The sequence below is a fragment of the Daphnia pulex genome, chromosome 3 (genome assembly GCF_021134715.1).
Source record: "Daphnia pulex isolate KAP4 chromosome 3, ASM2113471v1".
Lineage (NCBI taxonomy): Eukaryota > Metazoa > Arthropoda > Branchiopoda > Diplostraca > Daphniidae > Daphnia > Daphnia pulex.
This window is the reverse complement of record NC_060019.1, coordinates 6,710,878-6,726,855: the sequence shown is the minus strand read 5'-3', so window position 1 is coordinate 6,726,855 and position 15,978 is coordinate 6,710,878. Positions and strand designations below refer to the sequence as shown.

Genomic DNA, 15,978 nt, shown 5'->3' with positions numbered 1-15,978 from the left:
GAGAAAAGAAAAAAGCCTCCAGCCGTGGCTGCGCTGAGATTAGTCCATAAAAGGATGGCCGTGTGTATTTTCCCACGCGTTTAGCGCTCCGACCGCGTGAGTCTCTCGCCAAAAAAAAAAAAGAAAAAATATAAAAAAAAGAGAGAAAAAGGTGCCCAGCAAAGAAATAAACGAGCCGCCGCATATTAGTCTGACTCTCGGGATATGCGTTCGTTTATAAGCGTGACAGTTTGCGGGCGGGCGGCCATCGTCCGAGCGCGATCTTTCTATTTCAGGACAATTTTTCCTCATCAGTTTCGAATCATTTTTTCTCGCCCGCTGATATGATGTCCCTAAAATGCAGTCGACTCGAAAATCTTCCAAGAGGAAACCCACAATTTTCAAAATCCACAAACAAGCGCCAAAATGTAACACACGGGCAAGTGGTATACTATATATATAGAGTAATATCCAGAAGTCGTTTCTGGAAATGTGAACGCTGGCCGAGCATGAAATCGAGAAAAACAAGCGGAATGTGACGTGGGGAAATCACACAAAAAAGGAGTAGTAGGACGGGTGTTTGACGATAGATCATTCCACACGTCACATGACATCATCGGTTGCGGTACAGAGTCTGCCGTCTGTCGACGCGTACATGTATGAGAGAGCACAGGGCAATCAAGTCATCGCTTAATTGTTCCGCTTGACGAGCTCGACATCAGCAGCAGCAGCAGCTCGAAATGCTCTTGCGTATTATGAAGATATCGAAATGATAGCCCGCCACCATACGTCCGGATGATTCATCACGGGGCGGTGAGTTTCGTGACGTTTTCCAGACCGAGATAAAAATTCCTTTTTAAAATAAATGAAAAGAAAAAAAAGAAAAAGGAAACTGAAACATTTTTTTTTTCTGATAGACCTTCCAAAATTGTGTAACAAATTTCTTTTTTGTTTTCTGTTTTATCTCAATTTACTATTCACATAACATTCGAATGCTTTTCTGGATGGCATCATTAAAAGGTCGGTGTCGAGCGAAGATAAATGGAACCTTTGGACATCTTTCCTTTATCTAAGAAATTCTATTTGGAAAAAAATTCAACAAATTTCCCAATTTTTTAAAGAAAGTAAAAAGGTAAAAAGGCCGTGAGGGAAAAAGAGATAGGGCGATATAGTTCCGGGACGTGGCGTTATGGGCAGCACGCGACGGCAGTGTGCTGCTGCGTTGTGTGTCGGCCGTTTCGTACGGTGATGGACGGGTGTGTGACACGTTCACCACCTGGGCACGATTTCACGACCGCGGCCGCGTGCCGCCGCCATTACACACACACACACAGACACATTCACTATTACACACAGCTGTATATCGTAGATATCATCCCCGGCTGTTGTGTGTGTCGGGAGGTTATAAGGACACGTTTCGTATCTTCAAAATTGGATTCCCGCCCACCTTCTTCTTTTTTATTTTATTTATTTTTTGGATTATTTCATTTCCTCAAAGTCATCGTAGAAAATGGCGATTTCTCGGTAGACACTGCAACAACTGGTGGAAGTTGTTCACATTTTGAAGGCGCGAGATTTAAATATTGCTGAAGGAAAGAGTACGTGGAAATGATTTATCTTTGTCCGTGTTCCGCACACAAGTGAAGGAGTACGTTTACAAAATGGAACATAAGAGAGACGCGTGTCATTTTTATAAGCGTCGTAAAAAAGAACTTTCGCGTTAGACGCGTGACATTTGAATGATAATAGCGCGGGCAACACACACACACTGTTGTCGTGTGTCTATATGCCCAGCTCTACCCGGAATACGTACACACAACACAAGAGGGTCGATTTTTTTTAAATCGAAGAGTGTGTCATTGTGAAGTGAAGGAGCCGACGTCACAGAAATACAGCCAAAATATTTTTCATTTCTTCTTTCTCTTTTTCAGTTTTTCAGTTTTTCTGGTTGTATCATTTTTCGAGATCAGCTGGCAGCTCAAAAGTTTTTTTTTTTCTTTTTCTATTTCTTGTTATTTTGAGTTCCTCCTTCTACTTCTTCTTCTTCTTCTTCTTGGCCTTTTTCCCCCTCCCCTCCTTATCCCCTCCCTAACTCCCACCCCAGCCCACCACCCCCCCCCCACCCACCACACACAGACACGAAATCTCGTCGTAACAAAAAGGACCGAACGCCAGCCGAGACCGCACCAGTCGGTCGGATCACTTCGTAGCCAACGGTTCGATCCCGGACAGAACGAACAAAACATTTTTTTTCCCGTCAAAAATTCAAACTTTGAATTCGATTCCGTATAGTTGGGAATCTAAATCCGAAAAATAGTAAATCGTTGAGACAAATTTTATTTGCAGTTTGAATAAAATTTGTGGTTTTCTACGACCAGGAAAAAAATCACCGAGAAGAAAGAAAAAACGTTTCTGTGCACATTTTGAAATTTTTTCGACCGAAGTTTATATATTTTTGATTTCCTGTTTCTTTTCTTTTGGCCACCGCTGCCCTCCCTCTAACAACAACAACGAAATATAACCAGCAGGTTCCCATTGGGAAAACATTTCTGAAAGGTATTCATAGCAACGCCGTCGACGACCAGCTCAACCACCTGTAAGTCTCTCTCTCAAATATTTCCATGTTTTTCTTCTCTCTTCTCTCTGTCTCGTTCTTTTCTTTTTTCTTGTTGTTGTTGTTGTTGTTGTACACAGACACACACATCGGTTCTTTTCAGCCTTTTATGGTGTGTGCCCGTGGACGATAATCTCGAAAAATGCGAGGCGAAATGAAATAGAGAACACACACACACACATAAACGGCGTGAGTGTATGGAGGGAGGCCTATACATCGTATGGAACACACGACTTTCGGAGCTGGCCGTCTCTTGCTGCCCAGCTTTGTAACATGTAGAGGGGCTCCCCTTTTTTTTCTTTCTTTTTCCCCAGTTTTCCATACGAATGTCTTTTCCATATGGCAAATGAGAGAGAGAGAGAGATCCGGCTCGGCTGTTTTATAACAACCAAAAACAATTTGAAAATTTGTTGGAGAGAGTGAGAAAGAGAGAGAGAGAACTTTCACCTTTGACCGTCCGTCCTCCTTTTTCAACCGCATAGATCTTTTGGAATTTGTTTCAATACGAGTCGACCGTATTTGTCCTGTCGAGAGTATCACGCAGAGCGGAGAACCTGTAAAAAAGGCCCCGTAAAACTTCGGTAATTGCTTCATTTTCGGCGTGGAGAAGAAGAAAAAGAAGAACTATCTAATTTGGACGACAAATGTCTCTCTCTCTCTCGCCTTATCGACTATTAGCCAATTTCCTTTTTCTTCTTTTTCTTTTCTTTTTGAAACGAGCGCAGTCAACAGAGAAAGCGATAAGTCATCGAGTGCAGTTGATCCAATCCCTCGGCTCGATTTCTTCCGAAAATTTCAAGTGAAATAAGCCGGGCCAGCAATTTAATATAATAACGAGAGTCCGTGGAAGAGAAAAATCTAAAGAGGCGGGCAGGGCTGGCTCTGAGCAGACGCGCGTGACGTTGCATCTCTTGTAAATGTAAATATTCCAAAATATTAAACGTTTCCCGGCAGCAGCAGCAGTTGCCTTTTTCTCGCCCCCCATTTCATTTCGTGATATAATATAGAAGCTATAGATATAATATTCCCACTTTTTTTTTTAATCAGATACAAGTTCAGTGATTCGATCGTAACCCGTTTCAGGGTCCGTTCGTAAATCAAACGGATACGTAATAAATGGCCGGCGTAGAAAAAAATAAAAGAAATAAAATTCGACCATAATCCACGGCGCCGGATATATTTAGATCGCCATTGATGCGAATTATCAACGACATAAAAAAAATTCGGCCCCTTTTTTCCTTTATTATTTGTTTCCCCTTAAGAAAAAAAAAAGAAAATGTATGGAAATCTTTTCCTCTCCTCTTCGGTTTCGTTTCGGTCATTCGAAAAAAAAGGGCGGGCGTAAATTTATGACACGAGACCTGTCAGTTTTACGCAACAACAACAACAGCCCCGTGTGTGTGTGGAACGAACGAGAAACCACAAGCCATCAGCTGAGCAGAGAGAAAAAGATTTTCTCGTCCAATTTCGGAGTTTGGCTGCTCTTTTCTCCATCTCAATAGAGACCAGGCAGCAGTTTAATTGCCATTTTTTCTTCTTCTATTCTTCTTCTCTCCTCTCCTCCTCAGATATGTATATAAATCTATATAAAAACAGGCGTCTGCTTTGCCTTTTCCAACATATTATCAGATAGATGTTCGTCGATGCTGAGTGGTTTCTATTTTTCCCTTTTTATCCCGTCGAAATCTCTAGAGCGGTCGACGCCCATCCAAGAAGAGTTGTTGTTTTTCTCTCTTCTCCACTCTTCTTCCATTGTTGATCCACATTTTTTCTTTTTCCCTTTTGGAATATCTGAATTTCTTTTTTTGGCATTTGTGTAACAATCCCCTTTTGAGCGCCATATTTATAATATTCAAATCTTATTATATCTTGCATAACATGCAAGAACTGCGCTCACACATGCACCGGGCATATTTGCGTGCGGTATTTTTTTTTTTCAAATAATATCAACGACCCCCCCAGACAAAAAAAAAATGTTTGAGACTAGAAAGATGACCGTGTACGCCGTGTGTGTGCTATTGTCGGTGCTGTTGCATCATCGTGAGAGTGAGACGGCGAAGCGGATTCGCTCATTAATATGGTATGGGTCAGAGAGTTTGAGCTTTTTGCGCATAGTCCCGAATTATAATCGTGTGGGTATACATACACACACACAGCACATCCGCCTACTTTTTATTCATGGCCGAAAAAAGTTCGACTCCGATAATTTTTTTGTTTTTTGGTTTTGGGGATGCGACCTTTGGTAGAAAAAAGCGACGAGTTAGTTGCGTGTGTGTACAAATAGGGGAAATAGAGAGAGAGAGAGAGAAGGAAAGAAGAAAAAAAAACTAGTTAGCACAGCGTTACAAAATTCGGGAGGGTTGAAGCAGGATTTCACGCACCTGTTGGTTGGTTCGTTCTCTATACTTGGGAATAACTTAAAGGTAACCCGTTAACGTATGCGTCATTTCGTCTATCGAGTTTTTCTTTTCTTCTTTTTTTTTCACCAATCGGCGTACGTGTTGTCAACAACGCCCAAGTGCAAAAAAACAGAAAGAAATTTCCACACATAGTCGGTGAGAAACCAAAAAAAAATATTTCTTAAATTAATTTTCAACGTGTGTCGAAAGGTGCTGCTGGAGCCACTCGACTGGATATATTTGCGAACAAACAAAAAGAGCTGGGGAATTTATTTTTTCTGTTTTTCAGCTGCGTCATCCGTTGATCAAATATAAGAATAAAGAAACGAATCAATAAAAAAAAAAGTTGATAAATCAGCCAAAAATCTCTTTGGATTTAAAACCGACAGCTCGGAGAATGCAAAATAACCGTTTTGAGGTTAAAGAAAAGAATAGTGTACACATGAATTATTCAAATGGACAACAACAAAAAATTGGGATGTATAAGGAAATCGTACAGGCATGTGAATGCCACTTGGCCATCACACATTGAGATTTCCAAAGTGGTTTTTTTTCTCTCTCTCTTTCTCTCGTCTATTTCGAGTGGCCGGGAGAGAAGGTGAGACGGAATAAGTAAAAAACTTGACTGGCAAGTTGAGAATTATCAATTGACAGGTGACTATATTGCTTCTTCTTCCAGCAGCAGGTCCCTCGCATACATTTAAACCGGTAGATGTCAAGTATGTGTTAGGAATAAGATGGCGAACTCATTTCGATCGACCAATGCCATTGCAGCAGCAGCAGACAAGCGAGCTTCTCCTTTTTTTATGATAACGAATTTTTATTGCAGATTGTTCTGTTTGTTGGTTTTGTCGGGGTTCTTCGTCTCTCCGTCGGGCGTGTTATTCTATATCCAGCGGTTGCTGTTGTTGTTGTTGTTGTTATTGTTGCTCTTCGACGGACGAGGTACGTGGAAGAGCATCTCCAAATAATAATAAAGGAGGTCTTGGCCTTATAGAGAGAAAATAGAAGAAGAAGAAGAAGAAGAAGATAGAAAAAGAAGTCAGACGGCCGGTAGAAAAAGGAGATTTTGACGACCGTGTCACGCCCAGCTCGTCGTCAAAAACGTTGTACGTGTATAGACACAACCAGTCAGACTCTCTCGCCATGTTTTGACTCTCTGAGAGATGATGGCGATCGAGTTGGCTGCTGCTGGCAGCAGCCGAACCAAAACAGCTGCGCTGCTCCTCAACTGTAATAACTATAACAATCTCGAACGGAGAAAAAAAGTTGTCTCGACTCGTCTCGTTTTGATATGCCACAAAAAGAATCGAAAAAGATTCCGGAGCTTGATGTCCGATGGCTCGTCTTGTGGTCGATTTCCATCGGATAACATCGACAAAATAACAACTATAGAATACAACTTTCTTCTTCTTCTAGTCTAGATGATATTATATTCCTCCGGGTCTTTTATAAAGAGAGAGAGAGAGAGAAGCACGGCTAATCTCTTTTCGAATTCATTTGCAGACACACTCTATTATTATATGACCTGCTGGCTCTGTCTGCTGTGGTGTTTCTTCTTTCCTTAACGTGGCGTAAAAAGGTCCATTTACAAGTGAAAAGATAAAAAAAAATAAACCGGGCGCGACAGACAAGCGATAACAAACCAAGAAACCCAAAAAATCTGGAAGGAGAAAAAAAAAGAAAATGCCGTCATCACGATCCGATCGAAATGTCGGGATACCATTCAATCGGCGGGAATTACAAAAAAAGAATTTTCCACCAAAAAATTTTATTTTGAAGGGAGGAAAGAAATAAGGGCAGGGCAGCAGTACTAAATGTTTGAAGTATATATAGAGACCACAAAGAGTCTAACCTGCTGCTTGGAATTAAAGAAGAAAGAAAATACTACATAGATATATATATATATAAAGGTAGAGCTTTTTATATCTGTGAATATAAAAACAAAATTTCTTTTTTTTCTTTTTTTTCTTTTGGTCGATTCTTTTATTAAAGGGAGAGAGAGGTCCCCAGCGCCTTATATGGCCACGCAGTGTGTGTGTGCATGTCTAACTGTTAGGTGTAGAAAATGGTGTGCAGCCAGAGAGCGCGACTCTCTCGTCTTCTAAACTAAAGATACTCTTGTTTGCTGCAGCTCGAGAAAGTACCTCAGGGGCTGCTCTGGCTGTGCTTCTTATATTTTCAGATATTTTCTGCCAAAAAAATAACACACAACTCGAAAAGAAGAAGAAGAAGAAAAAAAATGTGTATTCACGTCTCTAGTTTATTTCACTACTTAAGACTCGGGTTCATTAGATAAAATATGGGCTCAGAACTCGCCGCCCGAGGGCTAATATGCGCACTATATTTATATTACATATTTTTGTGCATGGCAGTTTCTACAGTATACATATGCACGCAGCTAGCAAACACACATATTGGGCGGTGCTGCGTTACAGAAGCCTTGAGAAGTCACCCGGACGAAAAAGGGAAAAAGACGCAATAAATCAGCAGATTTAAAAAAAATAAGAAATAACGCAATCACGCAACTTGATTTCTTTTTTGCGTCCATGAATATTATACACTATATATAGAGTGACGTGTACTAACGTGTCCCGAAAGCCTACATACGTGTGTTCCCCTATGTATTCTATGAAATAATAAATGACGTCACCTTTGATTTGAATCAACAGGATCAGAAAAGAAAAAGGAGAATTTTCTAAAAAAAATCGCCATCATGGACTCGAGGAAGAAGATGAGCTTCTCTTCGTGCAGCGTCGAGTTCATTTACATGGCGGCCTCGCCGCCGTGTCGGGCCGTTTGGATGTGCATCAAAGAGCTCGGCATCGACGTCGACATGCGCCACATCGACATGTACAAGAAAGCCGAACACACTCAGCCGTGGTTCGTCAAAGTGAGTGCCCGCAACCAATTTCGCCGCAGCTATTTCCCCCCCTTTGATTAGATTATTGGCCGCCCGCTACCTATTGCGGTTTGAGACCATTTCGCTCGGGAATATCTATAAATAATAGAGATAGCCCTCCCATGTACGGTATGGCATACTACACCCCCGATTTGTGCATGTGGATGTTGCCGATCGATAAAAATACCAGGACGAAAAAAACAAAAAGAAAAAAAAGATGATCGGAAAAAGTTGCCCTGCGGTTTTCTTGGCTTCCCAAAAAAATTCCAAAATTCCAAAATCGGAATTTGGCCATTCATAAATTTCTGCCTTTTTTTTTGTTTTTTTCTTTCTGCAGTTGAACCCGCAACACACGGTGCCGACTATCAACGATGACGGATTCATCCTCTGGGAAAGGTAAGAGAAACCAAAATCCCCCAAAAGAATTTCGTGCAAGTTTTTATTGTATTATTATGACGTCGAAAAAAAAAAAAGAGTCTTGTTGTTGTGCATAACACACACACAATTTGGCCGCCGTTGTTACTGCGGACGGGAAAATGTCTGGGCCCTCGAGGGGGCGCATTCAAATCTGTCGAAGAAAAGAACAAGAAAACACTTGGAACAAAAAGTAAAACTGCGTGTACGATTTTGTTGGGTTGTTTCTCGGAATGTTGTGCGCTGTCCTGGAGAAGAAGAATCTGACGTCATTTTCAGTTCGGAAAAAAGTTCCTTTTCTTTTAGTTCGACTCTGTAGAGAAGAGCCTTTCAAGACTCTCTTGTTAATGTCTTCAACATGGCGTCATCGCCATCCTCATCTCTCTATAAAAATATGAAATCCTCTTCTCTTTTTCGGCGCCTTATCGCGTCGAGAAAATCTTTTTTTTTCTTCTTCTTCTTCGGGAACCGCCAGGTCTCTCCATCCTGTTATGGGCGTTTGCGGAACTTGCTCGTGTGCAATATACTCAATCCTCTTATCGCATTGCTGGTTTTCTACTTTTTCATTTAATAGAAATGATTAGCTACAATCTCTCAGCTCACCAGAGCCCATGTTTTTTTCCTCCCTCTCCATATAGGCGTGTCTCTATTAGGGTGGCCCCGAACAAAAAAAAAAAGATGTTTTATATTTCCAGCAACCTAGTCCGGGAGGAGGTACGACAATGAGCCGTTCGTGAGTGTAATCGTATAACAGTCGGTTCAATGGAGGGAGGAAGGTGAAAAAATAGAAAAACCAAGTCGAGATTTTCTTTCTTTATCTTTTTATTTTTTGATAAAAAACAAAAATGATGACATTGTATTACGTATAGCCACCAACGCGCACCACAGCTCCTTTTATGTTTTTCTGCCTCTCGATATATATTGTATGGATATTATACTCCCACATTTGGCCGGGGCCCACTGTAGAATTTCTGATATTTGAGAATTTTTTTTTTTCCCTTTCTTTTGGCGAAACATGGCCAAGTCCATGTATAGTTTTCTAAGGAGCTATTGTGTACCGTCTGAGCTTTAAAAAAAAGAAAAAAAGGTTGTGCCTATATTTTTCAAAAAACTTACACACAAATCCAGCCAATAAAAAAAAAGTTAAATTCTTTTTTTTTTTTTTCTTTCCGCCGTTCCAGCAACAGCAGTTCTCGAGTTACAACAGCCGCAGGGCATTAGCTCTTTTTTTATTTGATAGCATTAAAATCATTTTTTTTTAAATCCCCCTTTTTTTAAAAAATTCCCTCGACGGAAATTCCGTTTCTTTTTAAATCAACCGCCAGATTACACGTCGACTCAAAAAGCCATTCGAAACTCTCACTCGTTAAACACGCGCGTATAGATTTAGTATATATATATATTATATTACTATATGTATACCGCGTGCCGGCGGAAAATATTACGTGGAGAAAAAAAAAACATCATCAGATAAAAAAAAAAGTTTATATTTACTCCGATGTTGTGTGACACACGCACAACCCACACGCAGGCCAACAATTGCCGACACTTTAGTCGCTGATGTTTGTTGGGACAGTATCCGCACGCCGTTATGACTTGTGTTATGAAAACATAAAAACTATCAAGGCAATGCTGTCCTTTTTTTTTCTTTTCTTTCTTTTTTATTTTAACAGTAAATTATTTTTTAACGGTGAAAAATTCGCTGAAAATTACTCACGATGACGTGTATTGTACAGAATAGCTTCAGGCTCATTTTCGGGACTCCCGAAAAAAACAAAACAAATTTTCATAATTCCGTGTGACCAGGAAAAAAAAGAAAAAAAAGAAACAGAAATGTCTAGAAAAGAATTTTCATTGGCGTAACAGTGGAGGACCATCTGGTCTGGTGTATGTGTGTGTGTGTGTATTACATAAAAACAAAAGACAATCGTGAATTTTTACCTACAGCAACGTTATCTTCCCGGCTCTTTGGAATGGATGATGATTCCCGAGAGGTTAATTTACATAAAGATCGTGACGTGTAAAAAGGAAGAAGAAAAATTATTCCAAGGGGGGTCCCTCCTTTGCACGTCTGAAAAAACTCTGACGAGGAAAATATCCGAAGAAACACACACAAGGCGGCCATTGTTTTTCATTCGGCACGTACGATCAAGAAAATAACGTGTGTGTGTGACGTCTATTTGTGTGTTTTATTTGGCGTCAAACCCCTCCCCAACGTGCACGAGAGAAATTGTGTTTTCAATTCGTCTTGCCGCAGTTGAAGGAGGAATTTTCTGTTTCTCCCCCCCCCCCCCCCCGCTCCCCATCATCATCATCATCATCCCATCACAAAAGAAAGAAAAACGTCATTTGAAATTATGCGACTACTTATTCACTCCGGTGGGAGGATCGATCGCTCTTCTTTTGGATTATTTCTACCTATCTCTGGTTGAAAATTTCAGCATCATCTCGTCTCTCCATGGCACGAGACTTTTCTTGGATTAGATTTTCTCTTTTGTTTTTTATTGTTTTCTACGATGTACGTATGTGCACACAGAAGGCAACAGAGCAACGATATGTACAGACATGTATGTATATATGTACAAGTCCAGGAAGTTGTTGATATATTCCACCCGAATCAGGTGAATATGAAAACGGTACACACATTCGGGCCGATCCCCTTTTTGTTTTCGTATATATAGTATGTAACCTCGAAAAAATCCAACGTGAGAATTTATGGCAGGTGCATAATTTTTCGTGAAGAAAAGAAAAGAAAAAAAAAATTCAACCTGGAGTCATTTCAAATGGAGATTATTATTATTATTACATACCTGGGGAAGACAAGAAGAAGAAAAAAAAAGAGAGAGATAGAGGATCTTTTTTATATATATATACAACAGCAGCACAGCTTCCAGATTTTCTCTTGTAGAGCCGGAGGGCAGACTTCTCAACTCGTTCTTATTTGTATAGGGCAAAAGAAGAAGAAGCAAAAACATTTTTTTTTTCATTTTCATTTTTGAGGTTTTAGGAAATAAACATTTGAAATTACATGGTAGCAGCTACTACTCTATACTTAGACAGATATGTGTATGTGTGTATGGCGTGTGTGCATCGTTATTATCAGCCTATATAGCAGCTATAGCTCTCGTCAGTCCGTCAAACAAACCAAATATTCTCCCAGCGCATTTTTGTTTAAAGTATACTGTCTAACCGTTTGATTACAGGTATGCGCACACAGCTCAATTCTTTTATGGCATTGTTACACGTTAAAGACAAAAACGAGAAATAAGACTCGACGAATTATATTCAATTATTTCTAGAACAAGGGAACTGATTGTTTTCTTATTTTTTGTTGGTTTGGATATTTAAAACAAATTCTTCAGTCGCGCCATTTTGGGTTACCTGGTGAACAAATACGGCAAGGACGACCAGCTGTACCCGACGGAACCGCAGAAGAGGGCCCTCGTTGACCGAATGCTCTACTTTGATATCGGAACTCTCTACAAGTCCATGGTCGACTATTTTGTGAGTAGTACATTATTTTATTCGATCAAATACAATAACGGGTCTATTGCATATTTAAATATATATCTTCTCTCTTGTGTTCGTCGCCGTTCGTCGCCCGTTGCGGAGTCGTTCAGTGGGCGCCACCCAAGTTATACATCTATTTTAAATAAATAACCAGATTTTTACAATTAAACAACAAAAACAAACTCTATAAAGGAAAGACACGTCAATCGGTCAATCCGAGCCCGGCGGCTACGTTGATATCCTTGCGGGAGTGTGTTTTGACGTCCGCCTTAATGGATGTTCCACGCGCTGAGGGCGGGAATTACGAAAATGAATGAACGAAAAAACAAAAAAACAAAAAATAAAAAAAAAAAACGAAACAAATCGGCATAATATTTGGAGCTGTTTCATTTCTCTGTTTTTGGGAGGGGATCGACACAGGGTGGGCCACAAAACTACCAGCCGGCGGGAGTCCCGAAACCAACCCAAAAATGTGCTCGTGTTACCTTTTTTTTTATATGGAGGGGTGATGGGTGGAGGGAATTTCAAATAGCAAATAGACGGAGGCTATACAACATCATATCTGGGAGCGTTTTATAGTTGTGGCTGTCGTCATTCCCAGATGTTTGATGAGCTGATGGAAAAAAAGAAAAAAAAGTTATTTCTATGCCGTAAATGGAAGTCGATGCGATGACCAATTCATCGTCATCCATCACTTAACTACGCCCTGAACTACCAAAAGGTTATACCTCATTTCCCCCACACATCAGCCGTTTATTTAAAAAATAAAAAAAATAAAAATTATTTATTTGTCTATAGCCCTCGGCCAATAAAAATGTTTCACTTCGATCAATCCCCCCCAAAAATAAAACGCAATTATTTTTTTTTCCCTGGGTGGGATATGTACAACATTATTGGCAATCTATTTAGACGGTGTACAACATATATCTTTTCGTGTAGATCCAGCTGTCCCGATTTTCCTGTGCTTTTATAGCTCGCGGTTGGTCCATCGTTGGCTGGCGTTGCCGCCCAGCGATATATAATCCGCAACAACTCGTTTTGCATAATCTGATCTGGCCAGATTACCGCGTAAATCATCTAGTAGCAAAGTAGTTGGTTGTTATTTTCTTTCTGGCCAGTTCTTCTTTTTTTCCTTTTCTTCTTTCTTATTTATTTATCACCTCGGATGTAGTACACCGTGACGGAAATTGGCACTTCTTTTCGCGCGGGCTTTTGGTTGTTGTGGACAGGCCGGCGTATAGATTCCAATCGGGCGGGAACATAGTTTTTGATTTATTTTGTAGATTTTTCCTCCTGCTGTGAGGGGGGGGGGGAGCCGGGGAGCTATAACCGACGATGTTTGGGTCATCGTCAACTCTGACTTTATATGGTCAACTCTCCTTTTAGCCACCGCTACAGGGCGTCTCTCCCATATGTAGATTGAAAAACCCATTTCCGCGTATGTGTTGTCCTCTGCGAAATAGCATCTTGATCGATAAATCTCGAATTTCTCGTTTTTTTTTTTTAAAAATCTCACGGTTGATTTGTTTGTTTGCGAAATCATTCTATTAGCAACCGATCCTCTACATGGGCTCGTCGGGCGACCCGCAGAAAGCCAATCAGCTGAAATCCAGCCTGGATTACCTGGACCAGTACCTGGAGATCGAGGAGTACGTGGCCGGTGATAATCTGACGATCGCCGATCTGGCCATCCTGGCCACCGTCACTCACCTGGAAGGTGTCGAGTGGTCCTACAAGTCGTACGAGAACATCTTCCGCTGGGTCACCAAGCTCAAGACGGAATTGCCCTACTACAACGAGTGCAATCAAGGCGGCATCAACATGTTCAAAGACTGGGTCAAACTGCGGCGAGAGCAGGCCGCCGCAACGGCCGCAGAGGAAGCCGCAAAGTCCGTCCGCAAAAATTCGCGCACATAAAAACAATTTAAAAAAACAAATTTTCAACTTTTCCCCCCTTGTTTTTCGAATTTTGTTCGAAAAAAAAAAATTTGTTGAGAGAAGAATTCCCCCTCCATTTTTTTTTTGTTTCCCAACCCTCTAGACGCTGCCAAATTTGAATTAATTGGAAAAAAAATTGAAAAAAAAAATTCTTCTCTCGAAAATTTTATTCTTCAGCTTTTGTAGCAATTCAATTGCACTTCCTTTTTTCTTCGCCTCTCTTCTGTCTCTCCCCTCTTTTGTTACATAACATAGAATTGTCCTCGGCAACGACGGATTGTGATTAATTTGATTGTTTTCAATTTTTTTTGGAAATCTTGTTCTTTTAATTTTATTGACAAAACTATTAGGCAAACAACCCAACACAACGTAAAGAAAAATGGAAAAATCACTTGTTTCCCTTGTAGCTCCTTCCTTATTCGGCTAACAAACAAAAAAAACCTTTTTGATTATTATTTCTTTGGAAAATGTGTCATTTCATCATCTCCTCCCCCCCCCCCTCTTTGAAAAAACATTTCGAAATACAAAGAACAGCACAGCACGCAAACAAGAGACTTTTTGTATCGTTCGAAAATGCGGTAGCAGCGCATCTCGCAGCACACGGACTGTGTGTGTGAAAATTGTTATTTTAAAAAAAGCCAAATTTCCGGCTGTGAGTTTGTTTTTTGATGAAGAGGAAACTTGTGCGTCGGCGGAGAGTCGAGTGGCTCGTAAAACACTCGACGCAGTCCGTCCATATAAACTGCCGGATTTCTTTTTTTTTTCTCCTTCTTTCTCCGGCTTATATATATATTTTAAAACAAACAAGAAAAACCACACGGCGAGAAAAATAAAAGGAATTTTAAGCGCGTTTAGTTATACATACTATATTTAAATCCGCGCTGGAAAAAAATAAAACTGGAAAAAAAAAGAGAAAATGACGAGACGGGAAAAAAAATGGAACATCAGTAAATCAACACCAGGGCCGGGCGACGAGTCTTTACCAAATTGGCCTGACAGGTTTCACTCGCTGCAGCTGTCGCCCTTCATCCCTGTTCCACTTCTTAGGGAAAATATAAATTAATGGAAGAAGATTTTTATTTTATTTTGTTTTTTAAATTTCAAATTATTTTCCAGCCATTTTTAAATTGCTTTAGCTTGTTCTAATTAGGAGCTCTGGTTATATATATGTATTGAGTTCTGACCCGCATCTCATATCCTCCTTCTCCGAGGACGGACATAAAAAAGTCCAAATTTGATTTAACCCGCAGCTATTTGGCTGCATTAAGCCGTCTGGGCACAATGCGATATTTCGAAAGTATATTTTGAAAAAATTTATAATTCTAGTTAAGCATTTTTATCCTTCACGGACAGATGCGCAGTAATAAGCCAAGGAAAAAGGGCAGTTAATAGTCCCGCAGTTCGTGTGTATATAAATCGGCCCCATCGTGATCATCGGCAACAAACGAGAGCTCGACGAAAGAAAGAAAGAAAAAAAAATTGTTGACTGAAAACCGTAAACGAACGGACGTATAGACTCTGTGTCACGATAGAACCAAACGGGACACAAATAAAGATTTACGGCCGACTGCTGCTGCTGTTGCTGGCTGGCCGCTGATGGCCTGGCTATATAATAACCCGTGCGGAATTGAACCCGAAGAAGAATTTCGTTCGTTCGTTTTTTTTTCGGTACACGCGTGACCGTGACGACGGCAGACCAAATACAAACAAACGGGGAATGAAATCGGAGAGAGAGAGTTTGAGCTGCTAACTCTTTTCTCGGCGCCATCTAATAACGAATTATTGAAGATATTACAGTCGACTAATATATTTCCCTTTCAAATCGAAAATGTTGGCCTCCTAAATAAAAGTTCCATCACGACTCTAATAATAATTAAAGAAGATCAGAAATCACCTTGCGCTGCGTGTAGTAATGTATAACAAACCCAGAGAAAATAATTCAACCAAGTATAAAAAATGTTTGGACTGGTGATGGTCCCTTTTTTGGGCGATTGTTTACTTCTCGCAAGTCATTCTTTACATTAATTACGACCGTTTCCTAGCATGTAATTAAATCAACCAACCTTGGGAAGATATCAACTACCCAGTCCAGTATATAACAGTCGACTTTTTCTTTAATAAATAAATAAAAAAGAGTTGAGTTCATGTTTAAACGTTTTGAAAAAAAAACAACAAAAAAACGAATTCTTTCCGCTTTTCTTTGATTCGTTTTTATGGGAGCC

At 40.3% G+C, this 15,978-nt stretch overlaps 1 protein-coding gene across 1 annotated transcript; it reads left to right on the top strand.

Annotated features, from left to right (window-relative positions):
* The first annotated feature begins 2,154 nt into the window (after window positions 1–2,154).
* Window positions 2,155–14,306, top strand: LOC124190349 (glutathione S-transferase 1-1-like). Its single transcript, XM_046582974.1, has 5 exons — window positions 2,155–2,575; window positions 7,665–7,885; window positions 8,232–8,290; window positions 11,671–11,812; window positions 13,370–14,306. The coding sequence occupies exons 2-5, from the start codon at window positions 7,709–7,711 to the stop codon at window positions 13,733–13,735; spliced, it is 744 nt and encodes a 247-aa protein (XP_046438930.1). The 5' UTR covers window positions 2,155–2,575; window positions 7,665–7,708; the 3' UTR covers window positions 13,736–14,306.
* Window positions 14,307–15,978: the final 1,672 nt, after the last annotated feature.

Excerpts from the sequence above, each read along its gene's own strand:
- LOC124190349 (XM_046582974.1), top strand. The coding sequence starts at position 7,709 with ATGGACTCGAGGAAGAAGATGAGCTTCTCTTCGTGCAGCGTCGAGTTC. Across the intron at positions 7,886-8,231 it reads CTCAGCCGTGGTTCGTCAAA|TTGAACCCGCAACACACGGT; the intron begins GTGAGTGCCCGC and ends TTCTTTCTGCAG. Across the intron at positions 11,813-13,369 it reads AGTCCATGGTCGACTATTTT|CAACCGATCCTCTACATGGG; the intron begins GTGAGTAGTACA and ends TCATTCTATTAG.